At 37.7% G+C, this 22,591-nt stretch overlaps 3 protein-coding genes and 1 pseudogene across 4 annotated transcripts; 3 read left to right on the top strand and 1 right to left on the bottom strand.

Moving 5' to 3' along the window:
• The first annotated feature begins 142 nt into the window (after nucleotides 1-142).
• LOC128199378 (leukocyte receptor cluster member 8 homolog) lies at nucleotides 143-2,157 on the top strand. 2 transcript variants are annotated; one of them, XM_052888677.1, is made up of 3 exons: nucleotides 143-387; nucleotides 478-581; nucleotides 1,442-2,157. In XM_052888677.1, exons 1-3 carry the CDS (start codon nucleotides 156-158, stop codon nucleotides 2,057-2,059), a joined length of 954 nt encoding a protein of 317 aa, XP_052744637.1. In that variant the 5' UTR covers nucleotides 143-155; the 3' UTR covers nucleotides 2,060-2,157. The 2 variants fall into 2 exon arrangements, with proteins under 2 accessions (XP_052744637.1, XP_052744636.1); XM_052888676.1 differs by having other exon boundaries at nucleotides 145-581.
• Nucleotides 376-1,404, bottom strand: LOC128199380 (uncharacterized). The gene has a single exon (XM_052888679.1). It carries the CDS (start codon nucleotides 1,325-1,327, stop codon nucleotides 590-592), a length of 738 nt encoding a protein of 245 aa, XP_052744639.1. The 5' UTR covers nucleotides 1,328-1,404; the 3' UTR covers nucleotides 376-589.
• A 1,261-nt stretch (nucleotides 2,158-3,418) lies between the features above and the next one.
• LOC128199367 (uncharacterized) lies at nucleotides 3,419-4,159 on the top strand. The gene has a single exon (XM_052888566.1). It carries the CDS (start codon nucleotides 3,419-3,421, stop codon nucleotides 4,157-4,159), a length of 741 nt encoding a protein of 246 aa, XP_052744526.1.
• Nucleotides 4,160-20,591: 16,432 nt separating this feature from the next.
• On the top strand, nucleotides 20,592-22,091 carry LOC128199366 (uncharacterized; annotated as a pseudogene).
• Nucleotides 22,092-22,591: the final 500 nt, after the last annotated feature.

Genomic DNA, 22,591 nt, shown 5'->3' with positions numbered 1-22,591 from the left:
TCGCCCGAGCGTGCCGCGACCCGAGCCAAACGTTGTCGGTTTTTGTCCATGCTCAAAGGCGCCTCAGTACGTTTGCCGCGCGCACTCAAGACGGTCGTGTTTTGCCTCGCTTGTTCGACGAATACGGAATAGAACATAAGTATAATTATATTATCATGAATAGAGAACAGTGTCTCAAATTAATACATTTATATGGAGAATATAAACTACTTTGGGATGCGCAATGTCCTAATTATACCAACAGAGGACTAAGAGAAGATGCGTGGAATAACATAAATCGTGAAATGAACATTCCAATAATGGATTTAAAAAAAAAGATGGAGTCTTTGCTAGGATCCTATAGGAGGGAAAGGTCACGTGAAAAGAAAAGCCGTATCACAGGATCAGGTATGTTTATGTTTATTATTATGTTTTCGTACAGTCATTACATATTTATAGTCAGTCGTACAAATTTAATTAATTTATTATTTATTACAGGTCGTGGTGACATATATAAATCAAATTGGTACGCCTATGAAGCTTTCAGCTTCCTGGGCGATAGAAACCATCCAGGAAATACTCAAGATACTTTACCTGAAGACGTGAGTATTTACTGATAATTATTCTGCCAAGCAATTGCTCCATTTGTAATAAAATGTCTCCCTAAATGTGAACGTATTTCTTTTAAATCTGTTGGCCCTCGCCGTGGCATAGCTCGAATAGGTAGCATTGATGACATTTCTGTATCCTGCCGCCATCGCCCGGGTATTATTGTTCCTTCAGCTTCGACATCAAATGATCCCGGGGCAGTAAACCTTTGAGAGGCCTCTTGATCCCTTCGCAAGTAGTTATATAAGTATATAGTAGTTAACACGACTTTTGTAGCTTTTTCTGGTTCCAATAGTATGGGCTTCCTCAATACTCTGAACACAGAACTTAAAATGCCAAAAGCATTTTCCACAACTCTCCTTGCTCTGGACAGTCGGTAATTAAAGATCCTTTCCATTGAACCTCGATTTGGAGTACCTTCATAAGGTTTCATTGTGTACTCATCCAATGCAAATGCTTTATCGGCCAAAATAAAATACGGCACTGCAGTTTCATAAGGTATTTGTAAGATTTCTGGCGGAGGAATATTAAGTTCCCTTCTTTCAAGTTTTTTATATAAATTGGTATTTTTAAACACACCGCCATCTGATATACGACCTTTGCTACCAACATCTACATACAGGAATTTATAATTGGCGTCAACTAAAGCAAATAGGACTATACTGGGAAACAATTTGTAACAATCGAAATCATTGCCACTATTTATAGGCGATTGTAATATAACATGTTTCCCATCCATTGCTGCAATAGCATGCGGAAAATTCCATTTTGTCTCAAATTCTCTTGCTATAGTAAGCCACTCTTCTTCGGATGATGGTATCTGTAATTAAAATTATGATTTTTCACCCTACAGAATGCATGTCACAGTGAAATTCAAAATGATGGAAGTCAAAGTAAAACTCGAAATGATGGCAGTGAAAATGAAACTCAAAATAGTGGCAGTCAAAGTGAAACTCAAAATCAAGTCGGTAATGAAAATACAGTTAAAGAAACCAGAAATGAATATACGAGAGCAAAGAAGAGAACTAAAAGAACTGAGCCAAATGATTTAACTGATAATGCTATATCAGAAGCCTTAACACTATTACAACAGTGTGCAAGTGATAGTGCTGCTTCGGAAAAACATGACTCCTACGATGTTTATGGGCAATATGTCGCAAATGAGTTGCGAAAATATGACGCTTTTACTTTAGCACATGTAAAGCATGCTATAAATAAAATTATTTTCGAAGCGGACATGGGAGCATACCCATCATACACTGGTTATTATACTCAATCATACAGTGGGCTAAACAGTTCCAATAATACGTCTTGTCTTTCTTCCTCACCGATGCCTCCTCAATCACCGATGCCTCCTCAATCACAGATGCCTCCTACCTCACCGATGCCTCCTACCTCACCGATGCCTCCTACCCCACCGATCCCTCCTACCTCACCGATGCCCCCTCCGCCTCCTCATCCTCATTGTTAGATAAGTACTTGTTTAATTAAGCGTTTCATATTAATTGTCTTTTTGTCTATTTGTCATGTTGTAATAATTAATAAAAATGTACGAAAAATGGAATAAAATTATTTTATTTTACCTTAACATAATCCCTTAGCACATCGATTAACGCATCACACAAACTTCATGAACGATTACTGATATTCTTTGTTTTGATATACGAAACAGATACTGCAAACTGGTACTGTTCGCGCGGCGAGAGTTTGGCTTTGACCGTTATTGCGCAGAAATCAGAAATTGGGTATCAACGGGCATTAGCGGGGTGCGGGGCGGGTGCGCGGTGCTCTGATTGGCGCTCCAGTCGTTACCTGCCTCTCGCACCGAAACGACGTACCGCGCACTCCTGTTGTACAATCACGTTCACAAATGAATTGCTATTTTCGTTAATTGTTGTCGATTGTTATTATTTGTTGAGTTTGTTTGTTTAAGTTTTTTTGTTAAATATTAAAAAGTGATTTAAAAATGCGTAAAAAAAACATTGTTTTAAAAAGGCAAGCACGGAAAATGATATATGACGTGAATTGCTTTTTAAAGAAAGAAGCTGACGAATGTATCGATTCATTGAAGCAAATTCGAAGTAAGATTGAGGAAGTTGCTTCTTTACTCAGTCAGTCGGAAAATAACCAAACTATAGAGACTTTGCAGGTAATGAAAACGGAAACTGTTTCTAAATTAAATAGAGTAGTCAGTAAATTAGCTCAGATTCAAAAACGGACATCGGAGGCCACTAAGACTTCAATTGGCACTGTAAAAAATATCGCAAATCAAGCCAAGAGTTCCGATTTGCTAATTACTTTCAGAACACCTGGAAAAAAACGTCCCAGAGCTAAACCAGTTACCAATATTGATAATTTTGACCAAGGTGTTATAAAAAGATGTTTACACAATTTTCACAAGACGAATAATGAACTTCCCACCATTGGGAAACTAAAAAAGAAACTTGAGGAAGATATAAACTTTAAAGGGTCAGAAACAAGTCTTCGTGTAATTGTAAAGGAGTTAGGATTTCGCTGGAAAAAAACAGAAAACAACCGTAAATTACTAATAGAAACATCGAATATCCGATTACAACGCATTGAATATTTAAGAAAAATAAAAAAATATCGACAAGAAGGAAGACCCATTGTTTACACAGATGAATCCTACGTAGATTCATCGCACTCAACAACCAAAGCCTGGAGCGATTGCCCTACGGAAGGACTAAAAAAACCCATTTCTAAAGGACAACGAGTTGTGATAGTCCACGCAGGATCTGAAGCTGGGTTTATACCAAATGCTTTATTAACTTTTAAAGCCGGCACCAAAACAGGGGACTATCACGACAACATGAATTACGAGAATTATGAAAAATGGCTTAGGACACAATTAATTCCCAACCTACCACCCAATTCTGTAGTGGTTGTCGACAACGCCTCATACCACAATAAACAATGGGATTTAGCACCGTCCTCCAATACCAAAAAAGCCGATATGCAAAATTGGCTAACTAATAAAGGCATACAATATGATTCAACAATGCTCAAGCCACAATTGTACAACATGATAAAAGCTAATAAAGAAAGATTTAAAACTTTTTCAATAGATCAAATTTTAGCAGAAGCAAACCATAGCATATTGAGATTACCGCCTTACCATCCAGACCTCAACCCCATAGAAATGGCATGGGCTACTATTAAACAATATGTAGCTAGCAAAAATGTTAAATGGAATTTACAAGAATGTACCAAACTTATCAAAGAAAAAGTATCCTTAATGGGTGCCCAGGAATGGGAAAAAATATGTAAGAAGGTAAAAGATATAGAAGAAGAGTACGCCAAGAGTGACTATGTAGTTGATTTACTTACCGAGCAATTTATAATTCGCGCCGATGATAGTTCCGAAGACGATGATTCTGATGATGGTTATGAAGATGATGATGATGACAACTGCGACCGAGGAAGCCCTGAACCCGGACCCTCAACAAGCAAAAGACGTTGCACAATTTCGTGCAACGTCGGCAGCACCAATGACCCATGCGGTAATTTCATAGAAGGCGTTAAACCGTTAACTGATTCAGAATCTGAATAGTACTGCTGCTAAGACTTTTTTTTAATGTTAACTTTTTTAAATTACATTTTGGTGTAGTTTCACCCCCTTTTGGTGTTGCAGATTATCCAGGGACACACTGTATTTAATAATTATTTTAAGTTTTCTTTTGTTCTTATGTACCAATTTTACATGTATCTTGGAATAAATAATTTTATTAAAAACAATTATTTAGAATTTTCATTGCTGTCTCTGTATAAACATTTTAAATATGTAAAATAACTATCAATAGTTTTAATAAATGAAGAAGTTTATCTACTTCGTATTATTTTCTAGCATTATTATCACTATACATGAATTTTGACCCACTCAAATATCCAACCTGGTACATAAAAAAGGAAAAGTATTGTGTGCGTGACAGTACCCATGCGCAGTAATCCCCTCCATCCGAAGGTCAAAGCCAAACTCTCGCCGCGCGAACTATATAAGAATCTCCCGTGGCCAAAAATCTTAACGTAACCAACAATCTTTCCCTTGCGGTTATTGCTTCTCGAAAATTTGTGTCCTTCTTGCTTATTTTGGCGTTTATAAGAGAGTACAGATGTTCAAATTCAATTTTATTCATTCTAGTGAAATTGCTTTCTGCGTCATCAAAGCACAGCTCTTCAAATATTCTGTTTCCAGCTTGAAATCTGTTTTTGTATAACGTTTTTATCCAAAAATGTTTAGATTTTTTTCTTTTCTTTTTTTGTACAAGTTGATGAATCAGTATAAAGGCAGTGGTGGCGATAGCCTTCCGAACGCACGGCCTCATGATAATCTTAATCTAAACTGAATATGCGCTACTCGCGCGTGGCTTCTGTTCGACTTGTGAGTAACTACTGAGCGTTCGAGTCTTTTGCTCAGCCTCGGTCTGGCTCGGCTTTGCCGCGCGCGGCAGTCTCATGTGTATTAAATTACAGAATGAGGCTGCCTCGCGCGGCAAACGTTGCGAGGCAAACGTCCGAGGCTGCCTCGATAAGCTGCTCGCTCAGTCAGTACGCGGCCATTCAAGAATCAAACTTGCTTTTATTGAATTAAATTTACAACATTATGGGTTTTGGGTTATCACCGCATGGCTGGCAAGAACAAAGAGAAAGAGCCAGAAAAAACACATATGACAATAGAATGACAGATGAGTGTTTCCATAATAGATTATAAAAGAGATGTAGATGCATAGACAATATTTCCAACACTCCTCCTTATGCTCTACATCAGATACTTTTACAAACAAAACAAGTATCATATTTAATACATGCCTTTATATACTAATATAAAAGAAAATACATGTATTCATTCTAGTAAATATGCAAACACATAGGTACTACAAACTATGACAGCAGATGAACTGTGAAACCCATAATATTAACATAAACTGACACTATTTGATTTCTTTGAGATTTATCTCTCTCACACAATTATAATGTTTATTACTACACAAAGGCTTAGTTAACACATCCGCTAACATTTTTTCTGTTGGTAAATACTTTACATTTATCATACCTTTTTGTACAAGATCTTTTACAAAATGATAGCGCAAATCTATGTGTTTTGTTCTTTTATGTGAGTATTCCTTTACTAGCAGCAATTTCTGAGCACTTTGGTTATCATTGTATACTGTAACACTTAAATTTTTGTCATAAATTTCTGTTAAGAAGTTCTGAACAAAACATATGTCTTTACATACATCACTAATTGCCAAATACTCAGCCTCCGTACTAGACAAGGCAATGCAACGCTGTTTTCTAGATTCCCAGTTGACAACGTTGCCACCCAATTTAATAACAAAACCTGTGTAGGATTTACGATCAGACAGATCATTAGCCCAATCTGCATCAGTAAAGGCATCTACACTTAAATTATTTACTTTAGAATAACAAAGTCCATAATTTATAGTTCCTGCCAAATACCTTAGAACACGTTTAGCAGCACGCCAATGATCTATATCAAAACATGTAATGTATTGACTAAGTTGACTGCAAGCATATGATATATCAGGTCGAGTACAGACAGATAAATACATTAAAGATCCTAATAATTGTCTATACCTATAAACATCATCTTCTAGACTTTGTTTATTTGATTTATCAAGTTTAGTATTTACAGCTAGTGGTGTAAGTACTGTCTTACACTCACTCATATTATACTTAGCCAGCAAACGTTTTACATATTCTGACTGATCTATAAAAAGAGTGTCTTTTTGTTTTGTAATATTCATGCCTAAACAATTCTTAAGCTCTCCTAAATGTCGAATTTCAAAATGCTTTTGTAATAATCCCAAAACACTATCTATACTATTATTATGGAATACATATAGATCATCAACATATAAAGCTATAATTACATATTTATGTTTAGACTTATTTATATAAATACAGGGTTCACACTTGCTTTGCACATACCCATTGCTACACAAAACATTATGTATTTTTGAAATCCACATACGGCTTGCTTGTTTTAAACCATATAGGCTCTTTTTTAATAAACATATTTTATTGCTAGTACTGTCAGATTTAAAACCAGTTGGTTGCTCCATATATATAATTTCATTCAACTCACCATTTAAGAAGGCTGTGGTGACATCTATATGGTCCATATTTAAATTCAACTGATTTGAAATACTGAACAAAATACGCAAAGTAGAATGCCTAACAACAGGTGAAAAAGTGTCAGCATAATCTATCCCTTCTTTTTGACTATAACCACAGGCAACTAATCTAGCTTTAAATTTTATAAAGTTACCCGTTGAGTCATATTTTCTCTTAAAAACCCATTTATTTTTAATAATGTTTACATTGCTTGGACGATCAACCAGCTCCCAAACTTTATTTTTAATCATAGAGTCATACTCACTCCTCATAGCTGTAAGCCATTCATCCTTTTGAGGAGAATTCATTGCCTCTTGGTAAGTGGGGGGATCATCCAGTATGCTTACATCAGCCAATAGTGTGGAAAGATCATAATCATTAAATCTTAGTGGCACCTTACCTCGGGTGCTCCGGACTGGCCTAGAGGTAAGAGAATCTAAATTATTTGATATCTCTCCTCCTTGAGATGTAGAGGGTGACAGCGTAGTTGTAGGGCTAGAAAGCACCTCACTATCATCATCAATATCCTCTGCAGAATCTTCACTGGCAGTACGGTAAGTGTCCGACAAAGGTGACAGCACCGGTTGGCTTAAAGTCACATCTGTAACCACATTATTATCTATAATATGCTGGTTATTACTAATAGTAGAATTATTATTATCATTAATTACATTATCATTACAACTAGTATCACAGATAATATCACTATTAGTAGAATTATTTTGATCAATTAATGAATTATTATCATTTATAAAATTGTCAAATAAAATAAAATTGGCTCTTCTAGCCTCAGCCTGCGGTAACTTCTTACCATAAAATTCATTCTCATGAAAAGCTACAGTTCTAGAATGAATAACCTTACTGGGATTAAGAGGGTCTGCAAGACGATAACCCTTGCATGCTTCACCATATCCTACAAATATAAATTCCTTTGCTTTAGCATCTAATTTGCGTCGTTTGACACCAGGTATTAGAGAATAAGCTACACATCCAAAAACGCGCAGGTGACTAAGGTCAATATCAGACCCTGTCCATTCACACTCAGGAATTCTATGTGATAGGGAAGCAGTGGGAGACCTGTTTTTTAAATAAATAGCTGTCATTACAGCTTCACCCCAAAAACGTTCACATAGACCTGATTCCTGTAACATGGACCTAGCTTTCTCAAAAATTGTACGGTTAACACGCTCAGCTAGCCCATTTTGTTGAGGACAATAAGGCACAGAGGTTTGGTGAATAATTCCTTCCTGCTTAAAGAAGTCACATAAAGTTTTATTACAGAATTCAGTACCTCCATCAGATCGAAACACTTTAATATGCAAACCAGTCTGATTTTCAACACATTTTTTAAAATGAATAAAATGGGAACTTACCTCTGATTTATTCTTCATAAGGTAACCAAAGGTTTTTCTGATACAGTCATCAGTGAAGGTAAGCAAGAAACGAGCTCCACCCCAGCTGCTGACTTGGATTGGGCCACATACGTCGCTGTGGATCAGGTCCAATGGAGAAGTAGCACGTTTTGTACTTGACCGGGGATAAGATGACTCATGCATCTTACCGGTAAGACAAGAAACGCAACTATTTGGCTCATTGTTTTGATTCTGAAAAACGACACCTTTACATTGATTTCCACCACCAAGTGTGTACATACCTTTGTAACTAAGGTGACCCAAACGCTTGTGCCATAGACTCAAGGGAGCACAAGCTGCAGCATTGGCACTCATGGTTCGCTGCCTAGATTGAAGGGACATAGAATGACCTATTTGGGGTAATGGTCGATCTTGCAACTTATATTTATATAGCCCATTTACTTTAGTTGCTGAAAATATCTGGTTGCCTGTGATCTTACAATTATTATATACAGTACAAGAATTCTTAAGGAAAACAACAACATAACCTTCATTAGTAATTTGACTAACAGACATTAGATTGTTAGAAAGCTTAGGAACAACTAATACATTTTTTAAACTAACAACTGGAGAAAGTATTACATTACCAACAAATTTGCTACATACATTTTGGCCGTTTGCTACAGAGATATTACAACTTCTATCCTTGGCGTCTATCACTAGCTTGTCATCCTTCACCATGTGACAAGACGCACCAGAGTCAATAATAAAGTCATCAGCAGCAGTTGTCGCTGAATTTGCAGAAGCAACCATGGTGTGTTCTTCCTTCTCTTTTTGATTCTTTTGGTCGCGCTTCCTCTTGAAGCAGCGCTGAACTGTATGATTGCTTTTCCTGCAATATGTACAGCTGACATTAAGGCCTTTTTTCTTGTTTGTGATGTAGGCTGTTGAGTTGGTATTGGTACTTCGCCGATGATCTTCTTGCAGTAGACGCATTCTAACCACCTCGCTGGTCAAGCTATTGGCTAAACATGCTGTCTCAAGGCTGGATACGACAACATCATATTCTTGAGGTAGACCTGACAGTAAAATCTCTGCCACTTCTCCATCATCCACAATCTTCCCTATATCAGCAAGTTGTTGTACCAACCGCATGACACCGTCTATATAATCAGACATATTAGGGTATTGACTGTATTCAATCCGATGTAGTTGGCGTAATAGAAGGACACGTCGATATAATCCTTTGTCTTCAAAGCAGTCTGCAAGTTTTTTCCATGCCTCAGTTGCTGTAGTACATCCTCGCACATGTTGAAAGAGGGCAGGCTGTAAGCCGAGGCAAATCCTAGCTAACGCTTTGTTACCACGTGCGGCGTCCGTATCCGTGCCTTCAACGCAATTCCATAAGCCTTCCAGAACAAGAAGCATTTTCATAGCGAATTTCCAGTTAGTATAGTTTGTTAAACCCTCTAATTTTTCAATGAAGTTCATGTTAGGAGAATTATTTACGCCCATATTTGATTCATTTGAAGTCATTGTCGAATGTCGTGCTGTATTCGTATCGCACTTGTACTTACAGTTTTGGCGATATTTTCTCCTGGGCCAAATAACCTGTCGCAGGGTAACATCAGCGAGTGGAGCACGATAAAACAAATCAATTCAAGAATCAAACTTGCTTTTATTGAATTAAATTTACAACATTATGGGTTTTGGGTTATCACCGCATGGCTGGCAAGAACAAAGAGAAAGAGCCAGAAAAAACACATATGACAATAGAATGACAGATGAGTGTTTCCATAATAGATTATAAAAGAGATGTAGATGCATAGACAATATTTCCAACAAAGATGCGTGTAAGGATTCTAATATTATAAACAGAAAAAATAAAAAAAAAATATTATTCAATTCTTAAGATTTTTTTTTTAATAATAAGTTTTCTAATATAAGACAAATTTTCCCAAAACTAGGAAAATTTACAAAGCGACAACATTGTTAATAATGATGGTATTAAGGTATTCCTATGCTGTTACCTATTGCCTACACTGCTGTATAAAAGTCGGCAATTGTTAAAGCCTTTATAACGCCGCCGTGCTTACCGCAATAAGGATACCGGTGCTGGCGGCGCGTGTTTGCGCAGTAAACCTATATCTAGTTCTCGAAATTTGGTCAATAAAATTTAATTAATCAGTTTTGCGCGATAATTGCATACGAGTGGTAGTTTTCTTTAAACACTGCAAAAAATGTCATTTTCTAATCGAGAATATTTTAATATGCTGATGTGTCTAGGTCGAAGTGATTGCAATTATGCAGCAGCTCGAAGAGAGTACGAGATGCGATTTGCGATTCCGCAAGGTACGTCGGTACCTTCGGCGCGTGCATTTCAACGTTTACACCATCGGCTGTATGCAACGGGTAGTGTGCATGGGCGTAGTAACCCTGATGGAGGTAGAGCGCGAGTGGTGGACGAAACCTTTTACAGGCAAATGATGCTTATCACGTACGCTTGAGGTTAATGAACATAGGCAGGTAATTTGTGTGTTCTTTGCATGCTCTTAAGATTAGGTCACACACAATATCACAACACGCAAGTAATACAAACATTCTGAACAAGATGTCAAAACAATTGGGCAAGCACATTACACCTTGTGTACTTGCCTATTCAATACTGCTTTGAATGTAATCGTGTAAACAAAGCACAAAACAAGAATGCACACTACCTTTTTTGATTTTCTATTAATGCCTATTATTTTTATTGGTAAACCTAACCTACCTCACCTTCTGTGTTGCCATAAAGGTTTTTGTAATTTCGTATTTTTTATTTTAAAATGCAGGGAAAAAAATATATTTATTTTGAAATAAAAAACTGCATAAATTGAACCTATACACGATACCTAAGTACACCCTAAAGGATCGGACGGTGTTTCCACCAACATACTGTATATCTTCATCAGTTTTGCCTGCTATGCACTTTCCTGCTCTGTCTTTTCGTAGTTTTAACATCTTTATAGTGGTTGGACCAGGTTTTGGAAAGCGGTGCAAAACATCTGAAATGTTAATTTTGGTTGTACACATAATTATGTTGTAAAGGTGTTAAGTCACCTAAAAAGTTAGATAGTTTTATTTGTACATTTACTTGAACTAAGTAAATAACACTTTGACTGACAGATAGCTTAAACAAAAAGCAGTAAAAATAAATAATGATTATTTCTGTTAAAGTTCATAAGCTTGTGAAATACACAGGGAAAGCATATATCTACTAAAATATTTCGGTAAAACGTCTTTTATTAAAAGTGTTATGATTTTTCTTAGCTGTTTATAGGTACTCATTGTACTGATGTGATGACACCCCCAGGTAAAGACGGGGTCCAGGGATCAATAAGTACTAGTAAAAAAGCTTTTCGATTTACAGGTAGCAGTAATGCTAAGTATAGCCATTTGCTCCCTCAGTGTAGATCAGTATTAGCACTATAATAACAATCGTTTCTTCAGTAATTAAATACCACGTGTATACGTGGTCTTTGTAGTCATCTTCCACAGAACGATAGATACTTTTTGATACAAAAACACAAATTACACATTAATCTAGAGAAAATATACTTACCAAAATTGTCACAACCGGAAACACATCTAGTATTCCGTGGCATTTTGAAATTTTGAAACAAAACGAAACTGTGATTAAGCAATCCAAAGTTCGTAAGTAATTCGTAGCCGTTATCAAATCGTTTAAGCAAGGAATCAGTCCGTAAAACAAGCCGTAATTATCGCAGTAGAATCAGAATCAGTATCCGGTAAACAAAGCAACTACTATAGATAAAAATAACATAGGAAAAAATTTCGGAATTTAAACGCAACGGAAACCCAATATTGTCAACCACCATTCAACAACAGAGATAGAAAAAACGATTTCAATTTTGAAAATGTCATAAAGGTACTTTCTTGAATTTAAACTTTTATGTGTCATCTACTGTCATTTTATGTAAACTAAGCCATTAATAAGTTCTTTGCCTTCTCATACTTGACGACTTTATAAATTCTTGATCGTTTTTTGTTCCGAAGTTGCATCCCAATGCCCTGAAGTACCCTGTACAGTTAGTAAGAAATTATTATATCCAAAACAACAAATGTCATAACAGTCAGTGCCAACGCGTTCCGATTTCCTTCCGCAAGATTTATTGGCCTTGGAAAAAAATATCGTATGTTCACTTTGCTCAACTACCATAAAAAAAGAAAAGTTCCATCTCAGGGCTACTGGAACAACATGGAAGTAATGTCTTTGCCTACTGAACTGGCTGACATGATAGACGTCGAGCAGACTTTTGTCAAGAGTAGTTTGTTTTATGAAAATTATAAAGCTACAAAATCGTTTAGCCAGAGTTGGTGTCGTGGACAAGTAATTTTATTTGCTCAAAACGTCGCTGAAGTGGCGAAGCAATTACCGTTGTCTTTAGCTTAAGCAGTTATTGTGTTCGTAGTTAAAACACGTCAACATTTATTAAATCACAGACAGTTTCAAGTCAACATCCAAAAAATATAATCTGCACTAAATTGGTTGCTAAAATACAACCATTTATATCGTGATGTAAAACAGAATTTTGCAAATATAATAAATTGCGATATTTCACAAATTGTAGCAGTGTCGGAAAATAATCAGGACGAAATAAATAACGGTCATAGTGGAAATGATATCGTTTGTAAAACAAACAGCTTAATAGTAAATATACAGGATACTTGGATGTAATATTAGACAAAATTCATAGTGTACGCAACCGCCTAGGTTTGTTACTTATCTGTCAAATTGTCTTGTCTATTGTCTACTGTCATGTCCTTAAGTCTGTACACGTATCTATCCTATTAAATAATATAATCGTCAAGCATCCGTGGTCTTATTTATTATTACAAACGTTACATGGTGTCAGAAGAAAAAGCAACGACAGGGAAAAAATGTCTAATGAAGATTTTGTCAACGCAATGCCAAGGAGAGTAGGCAAGCAGGCATGACTGTACCACCATTGACCAACAACTCAAATAACATGCCGATGGAGTGGAAAAATGAAGAAGTGGTTGACAAGGTTAAAAGTGTATATCAGAGCAAATAACCTAAATGGCAGTCATGTCACTTGACTGTATCCTGCCAATATTTTGTCATTTATTTAACTTTTCCTTAACCGCCAACATTTTTCCGACTGCGTGGGGTAAAGCCTACGTAGTCCCTATACCCAAAGTAAGAAATCCTTTAAAACCTTCTGATTTCAGACCTATTTCTATTCTTTCATTTCTATCAAAAGTAGGGAGATGTAGGCAATGGGAGATAGTTGGCAATGGTGATCACCTTAATATAACAAAAACCGAAGGCGATCGGACGATGCGAATGTCCTTATATGCTAGTATTGCATCATATTCGTTGGCGACCGGGACCTGGCTTTAGTTCGCGCGACGCATTCGCGAGTGACAGACGTGTGAAGTTTTGGCGCCATTTTGATCTAATTTTTCGACGTAATAAATATTCGCATTCGCATTCGCATTCGCGAATGTGAAAAATCCAACATTCGTTACATCACTATTGCCTATTCAATACTGCTTTGAATGTAATCGTGTAAACAAAGCACAAAACAAGAATGCCCACTACCTATTTTGATTTTCTATTAATGCCTATTATTTTTATTGGTAAACGTAGCCTACCTCACCTTCTGTGTTGCCATAAAGGCTTTTGTAATTTCGTATTTTTTATTTTAAAATGCAGGGAAAAAAATATATTTATTTTGAAATAAAAAACTGCATAAATTGAACCTATACACGATACCTAAGTACACCCTAAAGGATCGGACGGTGTTTCCACCAACATACTGTATATCTTCATCAGTTTTGCCTGCTATGCACTTTCCTGCTCTGTCTTTTCGTAGTTTTAACATCTTTATAGTGGTTGGACCAGGTTTTGGAAAGCGGTGCAAAACATCTGAAATGTTAATTTTGGTTGTACACATAATTATGTTGTAAAGGTGTTAAGTCACCTAAAAAGTTAGATAGTTTTATGTGTACATTTACTTAAACTAAGTAAATAACACTTTGACTGACAGATAGCTTAAACAAAAAGTAGTAAAAATAAATAATGATTATTTCTGTTAAAATCCTTAAGCTTGTGAAATACACAGGGAAAGCATGTATCACATCATGTTAAGTATATTTTAGATATTACAAAATTAAATAAAAGTAAACTAATACTTGTTAACAAAATACATAATAAGTAGGGGAGATGTAGGCAATGGGAGACAGTTGACAATGGTGATCACCTTAATACAGTGCAACCTTAATATAACGTACCTCAATATAACGACTTCCTCGATTTAACAAATTTTTCGTAATCCCCTTGAATTGTCCATAAGAGTCAATATAAAATATACCTTTACATTGCGAACATTCTTTGCGTACAACCTCTTTATAACGAATTTTCAACTATCAAGAAAAAGTATTCATACCTCTAATTAACGAATTTTGCCAACCCAAAACCTTTATATAAAGTTTCTACCAATAATATAACTTTTAATCTTATAATGTGATTCATGTCTCGACATGTTTCGAAACGCTTTTGTTTGTAAAGTAATCAGTGTTGTTTTGATGGAAAGTAATGTAAACACCTCTGCTCGTCACTATTGTTGAAGATTTAAGTTAAAATGGCTCAGAAACGTAAAAGGCGTTCCTTATCGGTCGCAGAAAAGCGAAACATCATTAATTATGTTGACCAAAATCCCATGACGAAAAAATTAGACATAGCTAATAAGTTCGGGATTCCTGCAAGTACATTGGCTACAGTTTTAAAATTTAAAGATAAGTTTTCTGAAGAAAGTGGTTTCAATGTAAACAGTAAAAGATTAAAATCATGTGAGTACAAAGACGTAGAGGAATGTGTGTTAAAGTGGTTAAAACAGTGCCGAGACAAAAAAATCCCAATCGGAGGCCCTATTCTTCAGGAAAAGGCTCAGCGGTTTGCAGTAGAATTGGGACATGAAGGGTTCCGTGCTAGCAACGGGTGGCTTCAAAATTTCAAAAAACGAAACGAGGTTGTTTTTCGAAAAATATGCGGTGAAAGTGGTAGTGTTAATGAACAACTATGTGATGATTGGAAAGACAAACTGGCAGAGCTGACCACCGGATACGATCCCGAAGACATCTTTAACGCTGATGAAACTGGACTATTCTATAAATGTTTACCTGACAAAACCTTATCATTCAAAAGCGATAAATGTAATGGTACTTGATATTACGAATATTTTCTTGTTCCCCTCCGATTTGTTATATCGAGGTTGCACTGTATAACAAAAACCGAACGCGATCGGACGATGCGAATGTACTTATATGCTAGTATTGGATCATATTCGTTGGCGACCGGGACCTGGCTTTAGTTCGCGCGACGCATTCGCGAGTGACAGACGTGTGAAGTTTTGGCGCCATTTTGATCTAATTTTTCGACGTAATAAATACGAGGTAAGTCACAAAATAATAAGTATTTACTTCTGTACTTCTAATATGTAATAGCCGTAACATTTAAGCTTGTAATCCAGCAGCCATTTCGTTTATTAAACTTTTGTCAGGCATTTTTTTTCCGTCTCAATTCCCATGTAGGTAATGGGAGTCGGGTGATCCCCATTACATACATAGTGATCCTCATTGCCCACACTAACTAGCTTTGGTAAAATAGTGTTATTATTTGTTTGTAGATGCCGAAAACTCGTGCTAGAAAAACAAATAAAGCTAAATGGACTTTAGACGACCTGGCAAATGCTGTAAAGCTGATTGAAGAACAAAAATTTTCAATCAGAAAAGCTGCCGAGATGATGAATATTCCATTTGCCAGTCTTCACAAGAGGTACAAGAAAAATATAATTAAGCCACCTCATCTCGGTCGTTATACTGTATTTAGCCCTGAGATGGAAAAAGAATTAGCGGACACCATTAAGAAAATGGCTAACTTATTTTATGGGTGCACTCCATATCAAATAAAAAGAGCCGCATTTGAATACGCTGAAGCCCTTAAGCTGAAACACAATTTTAATACCGTTTCGAGGTTGGCTGGACGAGTGTGGTTTGATGGATTAGTTACCAGGAATAATATTTCTGTGCGGAAGCCCGAAGCTACTAGCATTAACAGGGTTACAGCCTTCAACAGAACTGAAGTTCAACAATTCTACACGATGCTAGAAGAGCTAATAGAAAAATACAAGTTTGTACCAAAGAATATATACAACTGCGACGAAACTGGCATATCTACCGTCCAGGATCCAGGAAAAATATTGGCTGCAACAGGGCAAAAGAGAGTAGGAAGCATAACAAGTTGGGAAAGGGGTAAGAATATAACTCTACTCTGCGCCATGAGCGCCCCTGGTGGATATGTCCCCCCAATGTTTATATTCCCCCGAAAGAGGATGACACCAACTCTAGAAAAGGATGGCCCAACAGGAGCAATATATAAATGCTCTGACAACGGTTGGATAAATGAAGAACTTTTCCTTCAATGGCTCAAACACTTCACCCACTTTACCAAACCTTCTGCAGAAGAACCAATACTATTAGTGTTGGATAACCATGCAAGCCACATTTCTTTGTCGATATATGAGTATTGCAAGGAAAACCATGTCCATATGCTATCACTACCACCTCACACATCTCATCGCGTGCAGCCATTGGATGTGTCCTTTTTTGGTCCATTCAATATATAAGGCATATAGAAGAGAATGCGATTTATTCATAAAAAGCCAGCTTTTACAAAAAATAACACCATACGATGTTGCTTCATTGGTCAAAAAGGCATTTTCGAATGTTGCCTCTATGAGCAAAGGCGAAGCTGGTTACAGAGCAACGGGAATATTTCCTATAAATCCCAATGTTTTCAGAGATGAAGACTTTCTGCCAGCTGAAGTCCTTCAGGTAGAACCAATTGTAGTTCAAGATGTTGCTGAATCGACTTCTGCTGTTGCTATTGACTCCGCACCAACCCTACCAGCTACTATTGAGCTAGATCGGAATAGTCCTATTCCGAGTACATCCACCGCACCAACCCTACTAGCTACTATTGAATTAGATCGAATTAGTCCTATTCCGAGCACATCCACATTTTGTCATACTACTTCTGAATCAAGGACTGACATGGCACCAAATCTTACAATCCAAAATTTCATTCAGATGCCTAAACAAAAAACTGATGTCAAGACAAACGGAGGAAGAAAAAAACAGCATGCAACTATTTTGACATCCACACCACTCAAAGACGTCCTAGTGGATAAAGAAAATAAAAAGAAGGAGAAAGCTGCGAAGAATAAAGGAAAACGAGTAGGAAAGAAGAGCAATCCACAAAAGATCAGTCGTGAGAAGGTTAAGAAGAAAATTCTACAGGACTCTAATGACACTTCGGTGTCAGATGTAAATACTGATGAGTTATGTCAGGATGATGAAAATGATGATGCAGGAGATGCAGGGAACTTATGTCTTGTATGTGGCGAATTTGGGCGAGACAATTAGACATGGTACCGGTGCACTTCTTGTGGGCTCTGGGCTCATGCCGAATTTACTGGATGGGATTCTGCGCACAATTATGTGTGTGATATGTGTTGATCACCATTGCCCACATACTGATGATCACTATTGCCAACCGATGTTGACAATGGTGATCAAACGTACTTTTTTTTATTTCGTTGATTGTACCAAAATTAGTAAACTTATGTGATGAAAGTTGATCTCAGTTGATAGTTAAGAAAGTAAAGTTTATGATTATAATAGAACAATATATAGTTAAATGATAAACATGTTTTTATTCTTGTTTTAGCTTAAGTGATCCCCATTACCTACATCTCCCCTATATGTATCTTTTCAATTTCATGTTGAATTTATAAATCTAATAAAAATATTTTGGTAAAACGTCTTTAATTAAAAGTGTTATGATTTTTCTTAGCTGTTTATAGGTACTCATTGCACTGTAGTGATGATATGTGATGACACCCCCAGGTAAAGACGGGGTCCAGGGATCAATAAGTACTAGTAAAAAAGCTTTTCGATTTACAGGTAGCAGTAATGCTAAGTACAGCCAGTTGCTCCCTCAGTGTAGATCAGTATTAGCACTATAACACAATCGTTTCTTCAGTAATTAAATACCACGTGTACACGTGGTATTTGTAGTCATCTTCCACAAAACTACTTTTTGATACAAAAACACAAATTATACATTAATCTAGAGAAAATATACTTACCAAAATTTTCACAACCGGAAACACATCTAGTATTCCGTGGCATTTTGAAATTTTGAAACAAAACGAAACTGTGATTAAGCAATCCAAAGTCCGTAATTCGTAGCCGTTATCCAAATCGTTTAAGCAAGAATCAGTCCGTAATACAAGCCGTAATTATCGCAGTAGAATCAGAATCAGTATCCGGTAAACAAAGCAACTACTATAGATAAAAATAACACAGGAAAAAATTTCGGAATTTAAACGCAACGAACACCCAATATTGTCAACCACCATTCAACAACAGAGATAGAAAAAACGATTTCAATTTTGAAAATGTCATAAAGGTAATTACGGTCGCGTTCATTTTAGATTAACTTTCTTGAATTTAAACTTTTATGTGCCATCTACTGTCATTTTATGTAAACTAAGCCATTAATAAGTTCTTTCGTTTTTCGTTTTTTGTTCCGATGTTGCATCCCAATGCCCTGAAGTACCCCGTACAGTTAGTAAGAAATTATTACATCCAAAACAACAAATGTCATAACAGTCAGTGCCAACGCGTTCCGATTTCCTTCCGCAAGGTTTATTGGCCTTGGAAAAAAATATCGTATGTTTACGTTGCTCAACTACCATAAAAAAAGAAAAGTTCCATCTCAGGCCTACTGGAACAACATGCAAGTAACGTCTTTGCCTACTGAACTGGCTGACATGATAGACGTCGAGCAGACTTTTGGCAAGAGTAGTTTGCTTTATGAAAATTATAAAGCTACAAAATCGTTTAGCCAGAGTTAGTGTCGTGGACAAGTAATTTTATTTGCTCAAAACGTCGTTGAAGTGGCGGAGCAATTATCGTTGTCTTTAGCTTAGGCAGTTATTGTGTTCGTAGTTAAAACACGTCAACATTTATTAAATCACAGACAGTTTCAAGTCAACATCCAAAAATATAATCTGCACTAAATTGGTTGCGAAAATACAACCATTTATATCGTGATGTAAAATAGAATTTTGCAAATATAATAAATTGCGATATTTCACAAATTATAGCAGTGTCGGAAAATAATCAGGATGAAATAAATAACGGTCATAGTGCAAATGATATCGTTTGTAAAACAAACAGCTTAATAGTAAATACACAGGATGCTTGGATGTAATATTAGACAAAATTCATAGTGTACGCAACCGCCTACGTTACGTTACTTATCTGTCAAATTGTCTTGTCTATTGTCTACTGTCATGTCCTTAAGTCTGTACACGTATCCATCCTATTAAATAATATAATCGTCAAGCATCCGTGGTCTTATTTATGTTTCTTCTGGTCTTAGTTATTAACGTTACATGGTGTCAGAAGAAAAAGCAACGACAGGGAAAAAATGTCTAAAGAAGATTTTGTCAACGCAATGCCAAGGAGAGTAGGCAAGCAGGCATGACTGTACCACCATTGACCAACAACGCAAATAACATGCCGATGGAGTGGAAAAAGGAGAAGTGGTTGACAAGGTTAAAAGTGTACATCAGAGCAAATAACCTAAATGGCAGTCATGTCACTTGACTGTATCCTGCCAATATTTTGTCATTTATTTAACTTTTCCTTAACCTCCAACATTTTTCCGACTGCGTGGGGTAAAGCCTACGTAGTCCCTATACCCAAAGTAAGAAATCCTTTTACAACCTTCTGATTTCAGACCTATTTCTATTCTTCCATTTCTATCAAAAGAACTTGAGCGTATAGTGCAACAGCAACTCAGTCTCTATTTAATTAGACATGACATATTCTGTCAATTTCAATCGGGTTTTAGGTATGGACATAGTACAACAACAGCACTGGTTAAGGTCTGCGATGACATACGGTTTGCTATTGACAATAAAAATCTTACTGTCCTTGCTTTTGGACTTTAGCAACGACTTTGACCTACTCTTAGCAATTTTAAAAAATAATGGCATGCCCCAACCCATTATTAATTGGTTCCAAACGTATTTATGTAATCAACAGTGTGTGCGTTTGAACAATAATATATCTTCTTTTATTAACCTTGAGACAGGTATGCCTCAGGGTGGAGTTCTTTCTCCTCTTCTTTTTTCTATTTATATAAATTCCATTTTCACAGTTATATCTTCTTTTAATTTGTATGCCGATGATTTGCAGGTTTATGTTTTAGCGCCTTTGGATGATCTTGCTTTTGTCATTGACTCACTTAATACAGACTTAAATAAAATTTGGTGTCGTTCCTTTGGAGTACGGGTGAATTTAAATACGCGCAGTGTAGACCCAAAAATCTCAAAAATGTCTCATCAGCCCACCATGTCGACATCATGTGGCGGATGCGCCGCGCTCGGGGCGGAGCTTAGGCGCCACTCGGAGCGAATCCGGCGCCTGGAGGAGTGTGTTTTTGCAATGGGGCGGCACGCGGCCGCCATTGCTGATAGTGGTGACGCCATTCGCGGACCAACGCGACCATCCAGTGTCGGCCGCTGCAGTCCCATCCTGCCCTGGGAGCTCGGCTTCGGGAGTAGGGAGCCCGAGGACATCCCCGTCTGTCCTCCGGAAGAAGAGCGCTCCCAGCCGAGCAGCCCGGGGCACGATCCTCCCGCAGCAAGTGCCACGCCCCCGACCACCGCGGGACGGCCCGCGGCGCTCCAGCACGAGGCGCCAGCAGCGCCCACACCGCCCATGTCGCCCACCACGCCCGCGACGCCCGCCGCGACCGCAGCGTCCACCGCGCCCAACACGCCCGCGTCGCTAACCGCGCCGGCGCTGACCACGGCTCCCTCATCGAGCGATGCTCACGGCGCGCGCAACCCCAACAGCGCCAGTTTCATCCCCGGCGTCAGTCACCAGTGCCATGATTCGCGGGGACCCGAGGGGGGTAACCAAGAAGGGGATAAAACGGAAGTGCGGCAGGCAATGCGTGTTGTGTGGAGCCTTTTACACGTCGCGCAACATCCTACGGCGCTTCCGTTTGCGCCACCAGGGGTACCGATCGGGGATGATGAGGGATGACCCCCACTATCCCCATTACTATTGGTATAAGACGGTGGCGCCTACCCAAATCTGCCCCCGGGATCATAGGCCCCCGCGGCAGGTAATGCGCGGCGTGCCGGGGGTGAGGCCGGCCTTTGCGCGCGGTCTGCTCTCCGTCGTGAGTTCGGGCCTCAGCGAGGAAAGCGATGAGATAGAGAGCAGCGGAGGGAGCAGCACCTACTGTCTCAGCTCCAGATCGCCCAGCCCCAGCTTAATTGTAACATGTGATGAAAAGTGGATTCTTTATGATAACCGGAAAAGAAAAATGCAATGGCTGACCCCAGGTCAAATGCCACAACAGTGTCCTAAAGCAAAACTTACCAATAAAAAGGTAATGGTAACTGTTTGGTGGTCTCAGCATGGTGTTATTCACTATAGTTTTCTCCGATCTGGTCAAGCAATAACGGCAGATGTCTATTGTGCCGAATTCCGAACCATGTTGACAAAACTAGCAGTTAAACAGCCCCGACTCATGAATCGATCTTCACCATTATTGCTCCACGACAACGCGAGACCTCAAACAGCACGAGAAACCATTTTAACCCTTCAGGAACTGCAGTTAGAAACTATTCGTCATCCTCCGTATTCACCAGATCTTGCTCTAACGGACTACCATTTTTTTCGTGATTTGGACAATTATCTACGTGACAAGAAGATTTCTTCCAAGGAGGCAGTACAAAATGTTTCACACAGTTTGTGCAGTCTAGATCGTCGGAGTTCTATCGCAAAGACATTAATGACCTTCCCATTAGATGGCAGTAATCTATATATATAAAAATCAATGCCACTTTTCGTTGTAATTCCATAACTCAAGAACGGGCTCACCTATCCAAACCAAATGCTTAGGATTTGGTCGGCATATTTAGTAGATGGTTTATGTGAAGTTTGCATAAAATCGGTCGAGCCGTTCCTCATTTGTCACATTTTTTGTAATAAATGAATTCAATAGAAACTTTTTTCACAGAAACTTTTTTGAAGTTTTGTTGACAGGACAAGCACGTTGTTATGTCATTCATGCCGTCAGTTCATTTTGGACGTGGTTCGATTAAAGCATATTATCAGCGATAAATTTCTTTGTGTTTATTATTTTAGTCGAGCGGTTCCTCATTTGTCACATTTTTTGTCATAAATGAATTCAATAGAAAGTTTTTTCACAGAAACTTTTTTGAAGTTTTGTTGACAGGACAAGCACGTTGTTATGTCATTCATGCCGTCAATTCATTTTGGACGTGGTTTGATTAAATCATATTATCAGCGATAAA

Source organism: Bicyclus anynana, chromosome 23, assembly GCF_947172395.1.
Source record: "Bicyclus anynana chromosome 23, ilBicAnyn1.1, whole genome shotgun sequence".
NCBI classification, from domain to species: Eukaryota; Metazoa; Arthropoda; class Insecta; order Lepidoptera; family Nymphalidae; genus Bicyclus; species Bicyclus anynana.
Note: the sequence above shows the minus strand (reverse complement) of the source record. Positions and strands in the feature narration are given on the sequence as shown.

Excerpts from the sequence above, each read along its gene's own strand:
- LOC128199378 (XM_052888676.1), top strand. The coding sequence starts at position 156 with ATGAATAGAGAACAGTGTCTCAAATTAATACATTTATATGGAGAATAT. Across the intron at positions 582-1,441 it reads AAGATACTTTACCTGAAGAC|AATGCATGTCACAGTGAAAT; the intron begins GTGAGTATTTAC and ends TTCACCCTACAG.
- LOC128199367 (XM_052888566.1), top strand. The coding sequence starts at position 3,419 with ATGAATTACGAGAATTATGAAAAATGGCTTAGGACACAATTAATTCCC.
- LOC128199380 (XM_052888679.1), bottom strand. The coding sequence starts at position 1,327 with ATGGATGGGAAACATGTTATATTACAATCGCCTATAAATAGTGGCAAT.